At 51.6% G+C, this 20,034-nt stretch overlaps 1 protein-coding gene and 1 pseudogene across 1 annotated transcript; both read right to left on the bottom strand.

Moving 5' to 3' along the window:
- Positions 1–2,482: 2,482 nt before the first annotated feature.
- LOC112551745 lies at positions 2,483–7,844 on the bottom strand (annotated as a pseudogene).
- A 473-nt stretch (positions 7,845–8,317) lies between these two features.
- On the bottom strand, positions 8,318–12,822 carry MLLT11 (MLLT11, transcription factor 7 cofactor). Its single transcript, XM_006032710.3, has 2 exons — positions 12,619–12,822; positions 8,318–10,095 (listed from the first exon to the last, which is right to left on the bottom strand). Exon 2 carries the CDS (start codon positions 10,085–10,087, stop codon positions 9,821–9,823), a length of 267 nt encoding a protein of 88 aa, XP_006032772.1. The 5' UTR covers positions 10,088–10,095; positions 12,619–12,822; the 3' UTR covers positions 8,318–9,820.
- Between the last annotated feature and the right edge of the window lie 7,212 nt (positions 12,823–20,034).

Raw genomic sequence — 20,034 nt, forward strand, 5'->3', positions numbered from 1 at the left:
CTAGAAACATTTTGTAGGAAAATTAAAAAAAACACGTTAACTTAAAAACTTTTACTTTTAAGATGGTAGTTTGCAGCATAAACTTTATACACTTCTGTAATGATTTGTTTGACAGCGAAGTCATAAAACTCAATCTTCAATTTGTGGGGGTGATTCAATTTGTTGGGGCCAAACAAAGTGGGGGAAAAAAACAGTATAACCGTAACAATTTTGGCTTCGAGATAAACCCATGAGAAATGCAGAACAAAATGTAAAAATGACAAAATGAAAAATGTTGAGGTACAGTTTGTAGTACATTATCATCATAATCATAATAATAAGAAATTATTTACAGTATTGGTAGAGTAAAAAACCCTTATATTCGTGACTTCCTCATTGCTTACTCACAGCTTTAGTGTAGCAAGTGGGTGAGTGGAAGATTTTTGTTGATATAAAGCAACATTTCTGCTTTTTTGCACATCAGTCAGTTCCTCTCCTCATCCACAACATGTGAAGCTGCCCTGATCACTGCTGCCGGGGGGGCAGAGAGAAACTTCTGCGCAGCTCCAGCCAAACTGGGAAATCGGCCTTTGTTGCTCTCCTGGTATTTCAGTTTTTTTGTACTTGGAAGCATGGTCTCACTCAGGTAGCTTTGTTTCTGAAGCATTGCTCTGCTTCCTACCCTACAGATACTTTCCTCCAATATCTCATCATACATCAGACACAGTGCTCGGGTTTGTAGTGCTGTCGTCTGCTTCCTTTGATTTCGTTCACGTTCCTAAGCTTGTTGCGTTGAAATCTTTACTGGTGCTGCCTCCACGTGAAATATTTGCAGTACGTACTTGGCAATCAGTTGTTCTGTTGTTCTTTTCAGACACCTAAAAAAAATGCCCCTTGAGACATATCTACAGCTGATTGAGATCGCACGGTGCACACCACAGCAAATATATTCTTGTCTCCCGGTTTATGCGTCGCAGCAAGCAATGCACCAGAAGGCATAATTATCGGTAAACATCATCAGCTACAATGGCCCACAAAAGCCGATAGCCAAAAATGTCATTTCTCCTTTTATTAGTGCTGATCCAATAGCTAACTGAGATATGGGTGCACCCCTAATTGCTGCCCTTCTCCTGGGCTTCTACCATGACAGCCAAAGTAGCAAGGGCTGGCTAGTTCCTTGATGGTGGAGAGCGGTGCTAGGGTCTGATGCTAGGAAGCGCCGTTGTGGATGCCAGCTCCAGGGCTCTCCGTTGTGGGTCTTTGTCACTCCACCATGCCACGAGGGGTATCCATCCTCTGTCCTGCCAGGGGTTTCTGCTGGTCCTCTTTGGGTTGCCATAGAAGGCAGATTTAGGTCCTGCCCCAGACCCGTGGTAGGCTCTGGGATTGTTTTGAGCTGTTTTGACTATACTACAGTACAGTATGATGTAGACCAGTGTTTCCCAACCTTTTCCAGCCCATGGCACACCTACATCAATACACATTTTCCGTGGCACACCTGTTCAGGTGTTCCCCATCCCCATACTTACGAGCTCATTGCAACTCATTGCTGCGGCAAAATTCGGTGGCAAAGCTGTTCAGAGGCTCATGAGCTGCGCATCCCCCACATGCACAGTGGATGAATTTCCTTCTGCTCGGCTGGTTCTCTCTCCCCGCACAGGATATGTTCAGCTTTCAACTACAATAATGCTGATGTTTTTAAATTAAAATAAATCATCCCCTTTGTTCCTGCTGCCCCCATGCTTGCCTGCGGAGAGGCTTATTAGCTAGGCTACAGGACGTCAGGTTGCAAGCAGACCAGCATCACATCAGGAGCAGGGCAGTGCCTTGCCCAGCTGTGACTCTGCACCTCTCCTAGTGCGGCTGGGGCCGGAGCTGGAGCAAGGAGGGCACGTGTGAGCGGAGAGGGCTGGTGCCAGGCAGGGCAGCCGTGCTCGGGGCTGCTTCTTAAGTCCTGGACTGGGCGCTCCCCACTGCGGGGCGAGTGGGGTGGTGAGAGAGCAGTCCCTGGCTGTGAGCAAGGGCCCCGCTTGTGCCCCTCCCTGGGAATCAGGCCCCAGGGCTCGGTGCCCGGGCACGGAGAGGGCTCAGCTCTGCACTGGGGCGCAGCTCTGCCCTGCGGCCCAGGGAAACAACCCCTCTGAGCCTTGCCCAGCAGGCACCCAGGGGTCTGGCGGAGCCAGGACACAGGACTCTGTGCCTGCGGAGAGGCAGACCCTCTGCTTTTGTCAGCCCCATGCCCCTGGGGAGCATGAGAGGCCCAGGACCCAAACCCCATCCCCCAGGGCCCACGGCACAGGGCTGAGCCGCAGGGGGTCCAGCTGGCACCCGCTTTGCAGGCCAGGCTGGCTCAGGTGAGCAACGGCAATGGACACGGCCAGCTCCACAAACAACTTTATTTGCACTCTCTAAATCCAAGAATATAAACAGTCTAGGCTGGGGGCAGGCCACACACGACCCTCTGGAAGTCCCCTGGCGCAGGCTGGGCAGTGCGCAGAGACCCTCAGTCCTTGGGGCCTGGCTTCATCAAGCCCACGCGCTCCACACCTAGGCAGTATTTCTCGGGTGGGCTGGTGGCTCTGGAAACAGGAAAAAAGCTAGTAAGAGCCCAGACCACTGCCATGGAGCAAGACATGGTACAGGGCCACCTGCCATGGCATCTCCATCTGTGCCAGGGCCCAGAGCCAGCCCCAAGGGGCCCAGCAACACATCTGGCACCTTGGCCCCCTGGGACCAGGGCTGACTTGTGACAACAGGTGACGGCTGAGCCCAGCTGGAGGGACCCTGCTCTGGCTTCGCTCCCATGGGGACAGCCAGCCCCCAGTGAGCACGGGAGCATGGAGGGCAGAAACGAGGCTCAGAGCAGGTGGCAGGAAGGGCAGCTTGGGGCAGCACCCAGTAAGGTGAACTGCCTCCCGCCCTCCCAACCAGCTCCCACCCACTGCAGCCCAGGGCCCGGGCCCCCTGCCCTGCTCCCGCACCAGCTGGCAAGTCTCAGGGGCTCAGCTTGCCCTAGGACATGGCAAAGGGAGAGACAGCACGAGTTGTGCCAGATGTGGTGGGCAGTGCCCCGAGACCAGCACCCCTGCAAGCACCCACGGTCCAGCCCCTACATAGTCCCACCCTCACCGGAGCTCCTCTATCCTCTGCCTCTTGAGCTGGACAACGTGGTCAGCATGCCACTGTCTCTCCTGCAGGTGCTTTGTGTCCTCGAAGGAGACAGCCCGCTCCCACGCCAGCTTCTCTTGGCACTTCTGCATTTGGCGTCGAACCTCCTTGGTGTCCGCCACTTGCTGGGCCGCCCACTTCTCCTGCTGCCTCTGCTCCTTCAGTGCCTGCTCCCTGGGGGAGACACCAGTGCTGGTGATAGGGGCCAGCCCAGCCCCATGCATGGGCAGTGCCGGTCCTCCCCACAGCAGGCTGGAAAGGCTATGACCTTCCTGCCCACACCCCTTCCGCAGACATGGGGTCCTACGTCCACCCGAGCCAGGTCATCTCCACCGCAGCTCGTGCACCCCAGGCTCAGCCAGAGCTGCAGAGGACAAGCCTGATGTGCCCTAGCTTAGTTCCCCCACAGGCATGCTATCCAGGGCCTGCAACCCTGCTGTCATCCCAGGGCCAGGCCACGCCTTGCGCTACCTGAGGATCTGCTGGAAAGAACTGCGGTTCTGTTGTGCCTGTATGACCTGGTCATGTCTGCGGTCCATCTGCTCCAGGCGGCTCTGCTCCAGCACAGCCTCCGTCTCCGCCTTTCATAGCAAGGCCTTCATCTCTCTGTGCCACGGCTCCCTCTCCTTAGCCTCCTGGTGCCGCTTGGCCCAGAAAGCATCCCGCTGGGAGGGAAGCACCGACTGTGCCGCTCAGGCAGCAGGGAGCCAGGCTGAGATACCGCTCCTGCTGCCCCAGGGAGCCAGCCCTGACCCTCGGGCTGCCTTTGCCTGGCTCCTACCGGCTGTATAGATTCTGCTCCATGTGCAGTGCTGCTGGCTGCCACAGCAAAGCTGGAAGGACCCAGGCAAGCTGCAGAAGCTGGAGCAGGAGAGGCTGGTTGACCAGTGCATCCTGGACAGAGGCAGCCGCGTGCGTTACCTTCTCAGCCTGGTGGTCCTGGGTCCTCCCCTGCAGGGCTCTCAGGCGGGCCGTGTCCAGCTCCTTCTTGTGATGGGCCTTCTCCTGCGCCTCGAACTCTGCTTCCCGCACCTGCCACAGCACAGCCCCAGCTCCATGAGCTGCGGGGCCACTCTGAGCTACTGACCCCCTCACGCACCACGCTGGCACACACATCACAGCATCACGTGTGTGTGTGCGTGTGTGTGTGTGTGTGTGTCTCACACTGGCATCATCATGTGTGCATGTGCTCTCACCAGCCACACATGACCATGTGCAGCACTAACATGCATGTGCAGTGTTCACACAGTGGTGCACACACAGGGCATTTGCACACAGTGTCATGCAGACACATGTGCAGTGCCCCTGCATGTAGCATTCAGTGTCACACACATGTGCAGTGCCACACATGGAGCATTTGCAAATGGTGTGTGATCTCAGTGTCTGGGCCCAGAGGAGATCCCTAAAAGGCTGCATGTGCTGATGGGTATGGGCAGCACATGCAAATGCTCCATGTGTGGCACTGCACATGTGTGTGACACTGAATGCTACATGCAGGGGAACTGCACATGTGTGTACATGACACTGTGTACGAATGCTCTGTGTGTGCATCACTGTGTGAACACTGCACATGCATGTTAGTGCTGCACATGGTCGTGTGTGGCTGCTGAGCACACATGCACACATGATGATGCCAGTGTGAGACTGATGCACATGCATGAGTGACCTGGCGTACACACACACACACACACACACGCACACACACACGTGATGCTGTGATGTGTGTGCCAGCGTGGTGCGTGAGGGGGTCAGTAGCTCAGAGTGGCCCCGCAGCTCATGGAGCTGGGGCTGTGCTGTGGCAGGTGCGGGAAGCAGAGTTCGAGGCGCAGGAGAAGGCCCATCACAAGAAGGAGCTGGACACGGCCCGCCTGAGAGCCCTGCAGGGGAGGACCCAGGACCACCAGGCTGAGAAGGTAACGCACGCGGCTGCCTCTGTCCAGGATGCACTGGTCAGCCAGCCTCTCCTGCTCTGGCTTCTGCTCCTTGCACCTCAGCATTTCCTTGTTGATTTGGAAATCCTCTGCATGGGCTTCATTTTGTGCTGCCATTTGTGCTCCAGGTCCTGAGGAAGGTCCAAGTGGGTGGGGCTGCCAGAGATGCCAGGGGGACGCCCCAGCATGGATCCTTGTTCTGTCTCTTCTTTCTCGGCAGCTTCCCAGAGCCGGATGCTGCCGAGCCCAGCTTAAGCCTGCCAGACCTGCCCTGGCCTGGGTCTGCAGGATGGCCCTGCTGCATGGCACTCATGGGGCACTGGGGATCTGATCCTGCTCTTGGATAACTGGGTCAGTGCAGCTCCATGTGTCACGTGGGGCAAGCCCAGACCTGCATTGATGGGGATGGTGAAGATGAGCCCTCCCCTCCCTTGCCCGTGCCATACATACCCTTAGCTCTTCCAGGCGAAGCTGCTGCAGGTGGTCCCATATCTCCTGGGCCTCCAGGTCCTGCAGCTTGGCCTGTATGGCCCTCTCCTTGTTGTTTTTGATTTGATCCTTGAGCTGGTGCTTCCCCCTGGGTGAGACACGTGTCCCACGCTGGTCCCGGGAGCCCTTGCCAGCAGGACCCCTGCAAGGCCAGCTGGGTTGGGGAAGACAGTTCCCAGGATGCTCTCCAGTGGCCAAGAGGTGAGGCTGAGCCCGGGGACATCCCGGGCTCAGCCTCCATGTGAGGTGCTACATGTGTGCCCACATTTGAGGCAGCCCCTGCCTGGCCATGGTGGGAGAGGGCCTTCCTGCTCACCGGATCAGCTCCTGCTTCCTCTTCTGTTGCAGCTGTTTCTGCATCTGGATGGCTTTCTGGTGCTCCATTTCCATCTTCTTGTCTAGGTGCTTCTCCTGTTCCAGCTCCTTCCCCATCTGCTGCTTCTCCAACATCTGGGCATCCAGGACGGCGTGGCACCTGGTGTTAACAGTTTGGGGCAGAATCAGATCCTGCTCGGACACCTCAGACCCTGGGAGAGGCCGAGTGGGGAGCCATCCTCTGACTGACTAGGTGGACCCTGGCACTGGTATTTATTCCCTGCCCCTTTGGTCTTCGTGGCGATGGAATGACACGAGCACGACATCACAAAGCTGCCCATGTCTGGCGCTGTACATGGTTGTTGGAGGGGGGCCCTGGGCCACATCCTGGCCCCTGACTCAGTCTCTCCCGGGGCCTGCAGTGTCCAAGTAGGATCTGATTCGGCCCCAAACTGTTTAGCACTAGGGGGTCCTTCCCTTCCTCTCCATCTGGTCCAGCCCCAACTCAGGGCAGGATCAGCTGTGTCTGACCCCTGCTACATAAGGCTGGGGAGGAGCTGGTTAAAACATGCTCAAAAACCTCTAAGCAGAGGCCCGATCCCCACAGTAAAGGAGGCCACAGGCACCCCATCTCCCAGTCTGTGCTGGTCTGATGGGGGGAGGGGGGTGTTGGAGGGGGTCAAACCCCTTTCTGACCCCCAGTGCGGCACAGAGCTGCCTTGGGCGGAGGACAAAACCATTCCAGGTAGGAGCCCCACCCCGCCACCCCGCTCCGACCCAGCAGGAGCATTGACACCACCTAGTCCACATCCTGGTCTGGACTGCGGCTGACATCCACTGGTGGGCTGAGGATGGTGAAAACCCACAGCAACAGGACCATAATAGTCCTTCTCAGCCCTGTGAGGAGACTAGCCAAGCCCAGATGCCAGGGAGAGCCCTTCTCAGCAACCAGAAAGCCCGTCTCCATTTGAAACTGCTTTCCAGCCAAGTGCTGCATCCCAGAAGCAAGAATCCAGGGCTGGCGTCGGTGCAAGGAACAGCTGGATGGTGGGATTTGAGATACACTGAACATCCTTGAGTGCTGAATCTGATTTTGCCCAAGACATGGGTCTGCCCTTGGAGGCATCTGATGCTGCTGTGTCGCCCCCCAGGGCTGGGCTAGAAATCCACTGGGACTTCCACACACATGCCTGGAAGGAGAAGATGCTGCTCTCCTGCTCCTGCTCCTGCTTGTCCTTTCTGGCTGCACGCTGCAGCAGCCTGGGCGATGTGTCTGGAGTGTAATGATTTTGGGAACTGGAGTTTCATGGAGCGGCAGTAGAGCATGTGAGGAGTCCCAGCCCCTAGAGCCTAGTGCCTGGTGCTGTCTCAGCTCTGGGTCGGTTTACTGTCCTCCCCCATGGGCTGCCCTAGACCTGGGGAACAATGTCCAAGCCTTCAGAGACTGCCCTCGGCACCTTACCACCCTACTCGCTGTGAGCACAGCTGGATTCTGGGATCAAAGTGGGCTCCGCTGCAGAGAGGTGGGTGAGGTGGGATGGGGCGTTGGCATCACTGTCCCCTCGACTCTGATATTGTGAAGGATGCAGTGATGCACTGTGGGGTCTGCCTGCCGCAGCCTGGAGATCATCAGTGGAGCTGGACTTGGCCTGGGAAGGAAACCTCTCCCAGCTGCAGGCTGCAGTGCTGTCAAACCATTGTTTAGCCCAGCTCCTCTCCACATCCTGCCACTCTGCAGGGTCCCCAGGAGTCGGGCAGCCTGGGCACATGGGGTGGGCAAGAGCTGATGGGATACTTCTTCAGGGCATCGGGGCTGAGGTGGGTGCTAGGCTCCTGCAAACACCTACTGCCGTGGTCTGCCATGTGGTAGGATCCCTCTCGTTCCTCCCCACCTTTGCGCTTGCTCTTGCCCACCTCTGACAGGCAGAGCTGTGGTGGGGCTGCAAAGGGGAGCACGCCCATTTCTCAGCAGCAGCAGGTGGGTCTGGGTCCATCAGCCCCACCCACAGAGGGTGTCACATGGGGGCATCTCATGGAAACAGTGAGGAACGGGCCTCTGCTACAAGCCAAGAAAATGCAATATCACTCTGGGCAAGATGTGGGTCCTGCCTTCACCCTAAGGAGTTAGGACCTGCTGGAGTGAGCTGGAGAGTGGGTGCGGGACGATGGCAGATGCACGGTGATATCATGGAGGAAGTCACCCCCAAAACCTTCTCACTTCCTATTAGGGTTCAGGCACTGAAGTGTTCTGCTGAGCGATCACACATTTTTTACTGGTGAGGGCATTTCCTGTAATAAGTGGGGGGCTTGTTACACGATTTTACTGAATGCGACTATGCTCCTGTGCTCCTGGATGCCTGGCATAGTTCAAGCACCCCAATCTTCAAGTCCCCAACACACCCTAGCTGTCAGTACAGTGAAACTGGAGACAACTAACACAAAAAGGTGTCTTTTAAATAGTTATTTAATTTAATTAATGAACTAAAAAAAAAAAAGAGGTCAGCAGAAGATTGATCCATGTTGGGCTCATCAGCTACACCTGGTGTGCCAAAACATTCATTACACAGAATACCTGCAAATCACACTGCAAATTACTTGCAAGTACCTGTGAATTATAGCAGCACCTGGAGGGCAAGGGGGCTCAGGACACATATCATTTGGTGAGTTGACATGTACATGACATGTACACGCGACAGATTTTTTGTTCACAACGGGACAATTTGCCACAATCAAACTAAAATACATCGGAAGGTAGTCTAGTTTGCCATGATGGGGGACAATTTGAGACAACCAAACCTTGTGCATGTGTACACGGTGATGTCATTATGCTAGCCACGTGGCAATTTTTGTTATGTGTACATGGGCAAATCGTCCCGTGTACAAGTGCCCTGTGGAATCAACCCAAGCAGCAGAGTAAATACTCAGGCAGTTCGTTCCACTGAACTCCTCATGGCTGTGACCACCCTGTTAGCAATGTCTAAGCTAGCTCATTTAATGTGAGTCTGCAATGTAGACTTGTGCTAAAAGCTACCAGAATCTGGCCTAACAGCCTATACCCAACTTTTCAACACCAGAATGATCTTTCCTCTTGGCAGCTCCATTTGTAGCTAGTGGGTTTGGATGGAGGGGGCAACATCCCCACCTGGTACATATAGGGCTCCTTTGGTTTGATTATGGCATCAGCGGCTTGGATCCGATCATTTCCCTGCATTATAAAGGAAACTTATCACATTCGCATCTCAGCAAAACCCAGTCACTGATTGCTTTCCCTTCGCTCTGTGGTTTTGGATGCAAAATGCAGATAAGTCTAAAATTTTTGGGGGGGAATGTGTCTTCCCAGTTATCTGTCCAGGCAGTTCCAGAACAAAGTGCTCTGGTGCACCAGTACTACAGTGAAACCTTGATTAACTGAATGGAAAGGGAAGGGGAACTGAATGTAACGGGGTAAGATGTGCATGGGTTGAGAGCAGCAGGGGTACGCTACCTCCCACTCCTCCTGTGACCTGCTCTCAAAAAGAGGGAATTCCTATGAACTGGAGGTAGGTGCTGGGAAATAATCAAGGCTACACTGTTTCTGTTTGCAGAAGGGAGTTTCAGAATAAAGCCCAAGAGAAATGAGCTCAAGTCAAACCCTTCCCACAACTACTGCCTGGGTCTACAGCGCGTGGTCACGCAGGTATGTTTTGAGCTGCTTGCCCGCCTTGCACCCTCCTTGGCTTTCCTGGACTGAGGAGCTAATTTGAGATGCCACAAAAGTGGTGGGCAGGGAAAACTGGGCACTGGGGTGAACCTGTTTGTCTTTACCGGGGTGGGGTGGGAGTGCTGAGTTAATGAGCATCGTCAAGAACTGCTTTAAAAGAAAACAACCACATACAAGACTAACCAAAACACCTCCCCCTGGACCTGACAGACAGGGAGGGGGCTGGGGGCAGGCAGCTTCAGAGGAGATCGAAATCTAAGGCGCTAATATCGGCTATAGGAGCTCTCCAGAAATTAAAGCTGTTGAACTGCAGGAGACTGTCTTCTTCTGAGCTGTCCTTGCGGAGCTGGTGCCGGTCCCCAGACAGCTTGCCCAATCCTCCCTTGGGTTTGTAGATCGCCATGTCAGCCAAGCCCAGACCCTCCAGCTCGGACAGGTCCAGCTCCGGGATGGGCATCCTCCAGTACAGGAAGGAGTCATACTGGGTGTTCATGGTGTCCAGCATTTCTCACTCTAAGGAAGAAGAAATGACTTGTTAAAGCCATAGGCAGCAATCACAGGTGACAGCAGTCCCGAGGCAACCTAGACCATTGTCACTTTTTGATGCAATGTGATGCTTTTACTTTGGCTGGAGCTTGTGCATGATGCTGTCATGGCTAAGAGGATGGGGAGGATCACCTTGTCACTAAGACTCAGAGTTCGATCACCGACTCTCTGTACCACCTAATTCAGGTCATTTCATCTTGTCAAGCCTTGGGTCTGTAGCATGGTCCTAACAATCTTTCCTTGCCTCAACTGCTTTGAGGCAGATTTGAAGGGCTTTTGTCTCTTGTTCAGTGTACATGCAGCATCCAGCACAATTCAGACCTGGTCTTTCTCTCTCCCCATGGTGCTCCTGCAATCCAAAGAGCAATAATGAAATTGGATCTCTCCCAGAAATCTAGGGACTGGTGACAGCCCCTTCCTCGCTCCAAACTGGGTAGATCTTGTATAGCACCAGTTTGCCATGCCACCAGTTCAATGTTGCCCTCTAGTCAAGACTATACTTAATTATCTCAGGTCCCTTGATGGCCCAGGATGGCCTAATGGATAGTGTAACAGACTGCCACTTGGGACACCTGAGTTACAATCCTAGGTGTGTGAGTGGTATACTGCATGCTTCTGTGCCTCGGTTTCCCAGGGTTCGCATTACACTCCGACTTTTGGGGGCATCTGCGGTGGTGGCAGCCGGAAGCTGGAAGGAGCTGCCTCCACCTGAGCTGCTTAGATAGGTATGGGGCGGGCCGGAGGCTTTTGTCTCTTATGGGGAGGTTTATGGGGGGCTCTTGTCTCTTATGGGGGGCTCTCATCTCTTATGGGGGCTTGTCTCTTATGTGGGGGCTCTCATCTCTTATGGGGGCTTATGGAGTGACTCAGCCCCCCTGAGCCCCCCTGTATTTTGAACCCAGCACTTTCCCCCCTCAAAAAGGTATACCCACTAGCGATAGGAAATGCCTTTGGCCTCTGATGCACAGACCTCCTGAAAACTTGTGTGATAGGAAAGGGAAGCATTGAATGATGAGGAAAAGGAAGCGATATCAAGACTGCCTGATTCTAGCAATGAGGAAGTAACCTGCACATGACCAGGAAGAAGAACAGAAATGGGTCAGAGAGTGGGAATGAAAATAGGAACAGAAGTGTCAGCGGGGCTAGCAGCATGTACAAGAAGGATGCACAAAACTGCAGACAGCTCCTTGCACGGGGCCTAGGGTGCAGGCAGGGATATACACACATGTATATGGCCGCATACATCTATGGGTGGGTGTGTATTTACGTGACAGGTGGGTGTGCATAGAAGTGCACACCCAAATGACATACACGCACCCAGAGACAAAGTGCTGAATTCCCTTCTCCCACACCTCCTAGAAATCAGGATGCAGTCCAGGGAGATCAGCTGCGTCTCCCCCTTGTAAAACCAGCCTGTGAAAGAAGCAGATCAGGGACCAAAGGGTCCGTGACTGACTGCAGCAAACCTCTGCTTGTCAGTCCAGCACACGATTTCCCCACCCAGAAACCTCCCCGCTCTCTCCAGCTGCTCCCAGACCACCGGCAGCCATTGTGCGCTGAGCTGCACCCTCCTTGCAGATGGCCCCACCCTGGTGCCTTAGCCGCAGAGCCCCTCCTCTCCGCCCCTCCCCGGCTCTTTATGTAGACGACTCCATCCATTGCGTGGATGCATGGCTCTTTTCATTTCTACCCCTCAATGATCTGGCCTAGTCTCATTCGCATCACATCAGCGGTCTTGTGGCAGGAGGGTGTCATTTGATCCTTGCTAGGATGAGATTATTTCTGAAACGTTGCAGTCGAGCCATGTGAAAACCATGCACTCCTTTCACTTTCACCAGGTCCCGGTTGGATCCTTGCGAGCTGTCCTACCGCCGGATGCCCAATGCACCCTGGAGGCTGCACCCGTCACTGGATGACCCATGCACATCTAAATTTAAAATCCAAAATGTAATCTGAAGACTATGAATGACCATGTCATCCCCTCCTTAAAATGAGCACATGGGTTTAAATAGCATCTTTCTCATGGATATATTTCTGGGTAGCATTTTTTCTTTTTTTTTTCTTTTTGTAGGATGAGAGTGAATTATTAAAATTAGACAGCTTATTTACCACTGGGTAATCTGCTCAATTTAGAAACAGACTGAACCAAGACAAAATTTAGAACTGGGGTGGGGAAGGAACAGATGAGATATTTGATTTTTTTTTTAATTCAAAAGAAAACCCTTCAGAGACTCCTTTGCATTGCATGCCAGGCGCAGAGCTAATAAAAACCCCACTACCTTTATTAATGTGACCATCGTAACCATGCAGGTTAGATGGTAAAAGGAGCCTTTGTTTAGTTTCAATAAGAGCCCACTGCTAAGCTGATTATATATGTATATCTCTTTTTCTTCCCCCTTGAAAGTCCCCAGAAGCTGACACTTCAGCCTTTTAGGCATCCCTGCAAACTCCCAAGCAAATCATCATTTTAAAGAATAAAGTTGCACTTACCTGTCTAAGGAAAGATTAGGTCTACGGGCTGCTTGTACGATGGCCAAGATCTTCTTTATGCCGAAAGCTGCTGGTGCTGAGTATCAGCAGGCTGCGGGATCTCCTGCCCTGCTTTTGTCTGTGCGTCTCCCTCTGCAATGCAGCCCCTCCTAACCAAGCACATTAATTACCCCTCCTGCGAGGGCTGCTGGGCGGATGATTCAGCTGTATGAGCTCCCTCCTATATAAGTCACTCGCCTGCTCTTTCTAATTGGGGAAGGGGATGGGGGCGGAAAGCAGACACAATTTCACTTCCAGTGCAATTTCACCCAGCAGATCTCAGGAGAGGGTTTTATAATCGTGGGAAAGGCAATGACAATAAGGTTTTAGAATAAAATGATCTTGGCCTACGTACCATAAGGCGGGGCCAGCTCCATCCCGTCTGCCCGGCTGCGTGCTGAGAGGTGTGAGCGGAGCCGGGTATGACATTGCTTTTTTTACTTGCTCAGAATTCAAATATTCGGTGTCATTGTGCAGCGGTTTCCCTCTTCTACCCTCGCTTGCCATCCTGTTTCTCCCTGCGGCCCGCAACTTGGAAAAGGGAAAAGAGATGTGAAAGCAAGGGATCCTTTTCAGACTAGTAGATGCCAAAGCAAAGACCTATCTCTTTTCCCCCTATCTATAAAGGAGGGGGGCAAATTGGCTGTCTCACTAGGCCGGATCCGGATTGCAGGGCTTTTCAGGGGCTGGGTCCAGACAGACTTTCGTGGCAGGGTGGCGGTGCCATGGGTTCCTAAGCTGCGGTGTTGGCTCAGGGAGCTGCAGTGGTTTCTTAGCCCACTGCCACTGAAACCAGTCCCTAGTGGGGGCTCCCTGCCCCGAATTCAGTGGTGAACCCTGCCCCCAAATTCCTGAGTCCTTCAGGAGCCCCGTGTGCAGGGTTCGAATTACACGTTGACCCTTGGCTGCCCATCACGATGCCGTAATAGAATTGGAGACCCCCCACCCGGTTATGATTTTCAAATCTCACAGGGGGGCTCTCATCTCTTATGGGGGGGCTTAGCCACCCTGAGCTCCCCCATCATTCGAACCTGCCTGTGTGCCAGATGATCCAGATTCACAGGGTATATGTTTGACATTCGTGTAAAAAGCCACACACACACCCCCTTGGTATACAGCCACGTGACTCTTGCTCCAGCAGTCTGCCTATCACTCTAATAACTCTTTTACACACCTCTGAGTGTGTAAAGAATGACTGTCTTGTGCGTGAGACACTGTCTGGGAATCAAGATATGTGGCTTCAGTGGTTCTGCCATGGCTTTTTTTCTTTATAAAGCATCAGGTCCTGGAGTCATGCGATTATCTGAGACCCTCAACTTTCATTTAAAAAATAGCTAAGTTTTGAGCCCTCAGGATCTGAAAGAAAAATTAAAATGTGACTGGAGTGTGACCAAAACACTAGAACTGGCTAAAAAAATTCTGATGGAAACTTTTTCCCCCCATTGAAAAATCTTGTTTGGTTGAACTAAGAACTTCCTTTGAGGATGCATCAGTTTTCCTCCAACTTGTTCCTTAAAAAAAAAAAAAATCAAATTGTTTGGAGAAGGTAGGAATCTTCCAGGTCGTTTGGGAATGGAATATTTCACATGTTTGTGTTGAAATGCATCTGCATTTTGAGGCTTTTTATTAGATTCTCCTTTCATCATCTAATGCAAAATAATGAGGTCAACAGTGAAATGAAACAGCTGGATTGACCTGAAACACAATTTGCTCTGAGACCTTGTTTCTGAGGAAATTGAGCTCTGTTTTGGAATAAAACCCAGTTTTGATGTTGCTGTATTCCCTGGGAAACAGAACCGCCGGTTTCTGCGCAGCTCTGGGAACTGCTGTGATGGTAGGAGACAAACAAAAAGTTCCTCAAATTGAGGTTGAAACATCCTGATTTCTAAGCCAACCACATGACTTTGGGCACTTGATTCAAACATTTTGAACCTTGTGGGTTGGCCAGAGGGCACAGACAGCTTGGGGGAAGCAGATCTGAACTGTCATTGATCTTGCCAATTCCTGTCTACAAAACAAGGATGATGGGAGGTGCTCAGGCCCAAGGGCAATGAGATGTCTGACTCTGATTTCAATGGGGTTTGGGGATGATGGGTATACAATCATCCCAAAAGGGGTTAGAAGGGTTAAATGGCCTGATGGAGAGCACAAGTCAACCCTGGTCACTGCAGCTGCAGTGGGCGCGAGGCCTGACTTAGCTTGCACCCGTGTTAAATGGCTTGGCCGGAGACAGGCTGGGATTGATTAGATATTTCCTAGCGGGGATGGCAGGCAAGCAAGCAACCCTGATACTGGTTTATCTGGAACTGAGGTTGGTTGTTAAGCCAGGCTGCAGGGAAGGGGGGTCTCCCAGAAGGGACGAGAAGGGTCAGGGAGAGAGGGGCAAAGCACAAGATGATAAGAACTGCTATTGACTGCGTCGGACCATAGGACCCTCTTGCCCAGAGCCGGTCACAGAGTGGATGCTGAAAGGGAGAGTGAAGTGGGTCTGATCACGGCTTTTCCCACCGTTCCTCTCTCACTTGCAGCTTTCAGCTGTTTTGTAACATGTATCTAAACAACACGTGTCGTGTGCAAGCACCTTTATGGTCTAGTAAGCTCTGATTCAGGGGCTGTGCCCCTCACTCCCCGCTCAACAGCGACCAATGCCCCTTTCCCCCAAGCACGTGTCCAGTCCCTTTGTGGATCTGGCTAAACTCTCAGCTTCTTCCACATGTGGGGGCAACAAGTCCCACGCTTTAATTCCAAGCTGCATGAGAAAAAAGGGCCTTGTGTTAGTTTTAAACCTACTGCCTACTAGCGTCATGTTGTGACTCCTAGTTCTTGTATTGCGAGAGGCAGTATATAATAAATCCCTATTGACTTTCTCTTCACCCTTTTGTACTTTGTAAACCCTTCTCATGTCCTCACTCAAGCATCTCTTTTCCAAGCTGAACAGGCCTGGCCTTTTTAGTCTCTCCTCATATGCAAACCTCTCCATAGCACTAATCATCTTGGTTGCCCTTCTCTGGACCTTCTGTAGTTCTTCTACATCCTTTTGGAAGTGTGGGGACCAGAACTGAGTACAGTATTCAAGGTGTAAATGCACCATAAATCTATAAAGGGACAACCTGATACTTTCTGTTTTGGTTACAAGTTCATTCTTATTAATTTCTATTTTGACGGGGTTGAGGATTAGGCCCAGACAAGACGGGGACTCTTATTTTGTGCCTGTTTCAGGTTTGACTTGGGTCTCTGCCACCCCGGCAGGGTGCACTGAACTATCGTGATGCCCTGGCTCATGGGCTGAGCAAAAAATGCTGGGAAAGGCTTTGGAGGAGACTGAGGCAAAGGGGCTGCTGCATCATGCCCTGGTGACTTGTGACACAGCTGTGTGGCTTGAAGGATGTGGGCCTAGGGGATGATGGTCCTGGGTACTGCTGAAAAGAACCAGGCTGCAGGGTCCTCGAGGAACCCGCCGCCACCCTCACTCATCACAGAATCTCCTCTGGCTTTTTAAAGCCTTGCAGGGACATCCCAATGCCAGACATGCAGCCCTTATCTCCCTCTGTTCTCCCTTGTCTGTCCGTCTTGCATTGGCCTCTTCTCTCCAGTGTTTCCACCCTGAAACAAAGAGTCTGATATGTTCGCTGCTTGGGAGTGTTTTAATCTCATTGCCCCCCTCTCATTCTGTATCCTGCCTGCCTGCAAACATCTCTCTTCTCCCTTGTTTCTGCTTGCAGCTGCTCTCTGGGCCTGTCCTGCCATTAGGGGTCACTCGTGCATTAGAACCCAGGCAGAAAAAAACCCAACAAAACCCAAAATCTTTATAGAAAGAATTAAAAGATGCCAGGCAGAGGTCATGTTAAAAACACCCAGGTTCAGTCTCTGGCTTTTACTCAGGCCTTGCCGCTAAAACCTCTTTCTGCTCCCACACACAATGCTCAAACCCATGCTGTGTGGTGCTGTCAACCCTAGTGTTAGGGTAGCTTGTCATATTTTATGCTTTAAAGTTGCACCTGTCTATAGAGTGATGAATTATAGCGTTGTTTAAAGTTTTCTTTACATTCAGCCTAAAGTTCTGTATGGTCTCATTGTTATCTGAACTTTTCATTTTTGCTGGTCTTTGCAATATCAGCTGGCCTTGTTTCTTGCAAGCAGCTTATGGCCTTGAGTTTGCTCGCACGCTGTTTCTTTCCTTTTTCTATCACTGTAAGAAGTTTTTCTAACACCACATAGTAATCGTTTTGTTACTAGCTCAAATTAACTGAACTCGGCACTAATCGGCTGAATCAGAGGGATGAAATGATTGGATATGTTCATGAAAGGCGATCAAGGAGACCAATGCTTAAAGTAAGACACCGGAAAAAGGCCAGATTAAGAGGTGTGCTCGTAATGGGGCTGTTGAAGAAAGGAATATGCTGATGGGATAAAATATGAAGAATATGCTGACTGCAGAGAGACCAATCCAAAAGCAAGGAGTCATCAAAGAAGTCAAGTTAAAGAAAAGCATAACAGGGGGAAGCAAGAAAGTTCAGTGTGTCGTCATTGTCATCATCATCACTTACATCATGAATCCAGCTTTCAACACCTGTCTGGATCATCCCAGCCAACGACGCACCCTTCGCTTCAGGAACTGAGCGGCCGTCTTCTCTGTGAGGCAAAGTAACATCTGGGATTGGGTGAGATCATTGCACTAAGTGCTCTTCTCTCTCTAAATATAAAAACTGCTGAGATAATACTTGTTGTATTAATAAAGTTAGACTTCGATTTTAGGACACTGATTTGTCTGTGTTTGTATTTCATGTTCCATTTAAAGGTTAATTGGGCTTTAACGATCCCTAAGCACTGTCTGCTAGTCAGCGGTGCGAACACTAGGTAGGTCGCCCAGCTCTGGGTTTGGGCCAGAAGGCAGGTCCTACTTCACTCTGGCTGATGATAACCCACCCAGCTTTGCCATAAGGATGAGCGCCAATCTCCCCGGAGTCCTCCAATGCCTTCCCACAATTCCTCCCTCACTCCCAGAACGACAGACACATTTTCCCTCTGTTCATAGCGTGGTCCAGTTGAGTGCAGCACAGGGAACCCTGGGAAATGCCACCAAAAGTCTTAGCAGCCCATGAAAGCAAGGCAGCAGCTATGGGGCTATGGGAACTTTTGCAGCATGACTGCTATGACCTGGGCTGGGCTGAACTGGGGGTTCAGATCCTGGGGCCAGTTAACTCTGCCAACATGCCCTGCAAAGATGCTGTGCTGCCAGCTGTCATGATCGTTGGCATTGTTGTTGAAGTCTATGCTTTGGGAATATGAAAAACTCTATCTATCTATCTATCTATCTATCTATCAGAAAGAGCTAAGTTTTTCACATTCCCAAAATGTAGACTTTAGGAACAATGCCGAAAACCATGAGCGTAGGCAATACTGAAGCTGAAGGGAGCAGTTCTCTAGTTCTGAAGTTCCTCCAGGCTGCAGGCAGGGATAGATCCAGTTGGGGTTTACTGGTGCACTCACACTCCCTTTCATTCCTCCTCCGCTTAAAGTTTAAAGCCAAACCCACGTCCTAAAGTTTAAAGCCAACCGCCCGGCAGTTCTAGTCCTGCAGTGCTATGGCTCATTATAATCTACCTGATCCCTGCTAAACACTTAATTTCTCAGGTGTTAATGACCCTGTCCTCTTCTTAATGGTCTTGATGTTCCACCAATCAAGCCAGCCTTTGTTCTGCTGTGCTGCTGTCTGTTTGCTGACCCTGGAAATGTAGCTTCAATGTCACAGCCCTGCAAATTGTTTTTAACCCATTCCAATGAAGCTCTAATTATTTTGGCTTCAGTACTAAAATGAATAATCTGGCCCCAGGGCCCTAGTTTATTTGTACAGCTTCTGATTTATCTTGACCTGGAAAAAATATATATGTTGTTTTATATGTGATGATGAACCTCACCACCTGCACCCCCCTTTTCAAAATTCAAGGGCTCTTTTCAAACTTCTAGGGCCCCCTGAGATCTGCCCATGGCTTCGGAGATGTAAAGGGCAAGAAAAATGTTCTTCCCCTTGAATTCTGAAGCCCCCACTGTAACGGGGCTGCCTCCCGGACGCCTGGCTGCTGGGTCTTCATCACATGCTCAGGATCAAGCCAAGTGCTGGACCTAAGAGTCCAGGTAGGCAGATGGTGAGATGGGAAGGCATTGTAGGAGTTTTTTGCTTCCTCTGTGGCCTGTGCCTGTGGCCTGTGTCTCTAATAATCTCCTGGGCATATCCTAACACAGCTCCTGCCATTGCAGAGCCCCAGTGCTAGCGGTGCCATGGCCTCCTCTACTCTCTGCCAGGGGAATATTGTCGTTTCTGAGGCTTTGGGTTTTGAGCTAAGGATCCAGGCTTGGTATAAGGGGGTTGGGAACTTACAGCATGTGCTGGCAGTGGATCTGTGGGTCCATTTGGTCTAAAACCCTATGGCATGGACTCGGTGGTGTGGCCCCTTCCAGTCTGATGCTCCATAGGGGAAGAGGGTGGTGGATGGCCAGGCCTTCTCTCCTGTTGAGTTTTTGGGTGGTTCCCAGGTAGAAACCTCGGGGGCCCCTAGAAGTTTGCTTTTGCTCAGCAAGCACATCATCGTTTTGCTCTGCAAGGTGTTTGCTAGATCCACTCTGACCCACAGACCTGATACAAAATGCAGCGCCACGGTACCGGCTCCCCAGTCTCTTACCTAGGATATGGAAGCAGAACTCCATGATCCTGTTCCCTGTACTTCTGGCACAGGATTAAAATGCCTTTCAGCCTTGATTCAGAGGAGTCATTTTTCTTTTGTTGCGTGCACATCATCGCTGTTGGTGCCAAGCAGCCCCTGCATTACCAAAAACGAGGCTTTCAGCCTGTCTATTTCTGCCCGGTAGCTTTTCCTTTTAGATGCACTCTGAGTCTGAGCAATTAGTTTAGTAGTGAGGATACAATGTCCTTTTTCCCTAAATAGACCTGCTTTGGCTTTAGTGATGTGTGATGGAGGAAGGGAGGGGAAAGCACACGGCAGCACCCCGTCATGTACGGGTGCAGCGGACGTTTGCTGAGCCTTTTTCTCTAATGGTTTCTAAAGAGGTTGGGCCGCTTCCTTTTACTCAGCTTTGTTCTTGTTGCATCTCCACCAGCCGTGGCCAAATGGGGTTTTGATTCTATGGGAAACGGATTGGGAGGACGCAGCTTAGATAGGAGTGAGACAGTGAAGGAGATGAATTCAGAGCTGCCAACTCAATCCATGTGCTTGGGTGGGAGACCGAGACCCCCACAGCACAGCCCTCCAGGTCCTGAATCATGGAATGAAGATGCTGAAGACATCAATACAGCTTTCCATTCAGCTGAACACCCCCTGCCTTGGGTACCCATTGGGAATTAGAGTAGATGATGCACAT

This window comes from Alligator sinensis, unplaced genomic scaffold, assembly GCF_000455745.1.
Source record: "Alligator sinensis unplaced genomic scaffold, ASM45574v1 scaffold463_1, whole genome shotgun sequence".
Taxonomy (NCBI): domain Eukaryota; kingdom Metazoa; phylum Chordata; order Crocodylia; family Alligatoridae; genus Alligator; species Alligator sinensis.

Coding starts and splice junctions, on each gene's coding strand:
- MLLT11 (XM_006032710.3), bottom strand. CDS start 10,087: ATGCTGGACACCATGAACACCCAGTATGACTCCTTCCTGTACTGGAGG.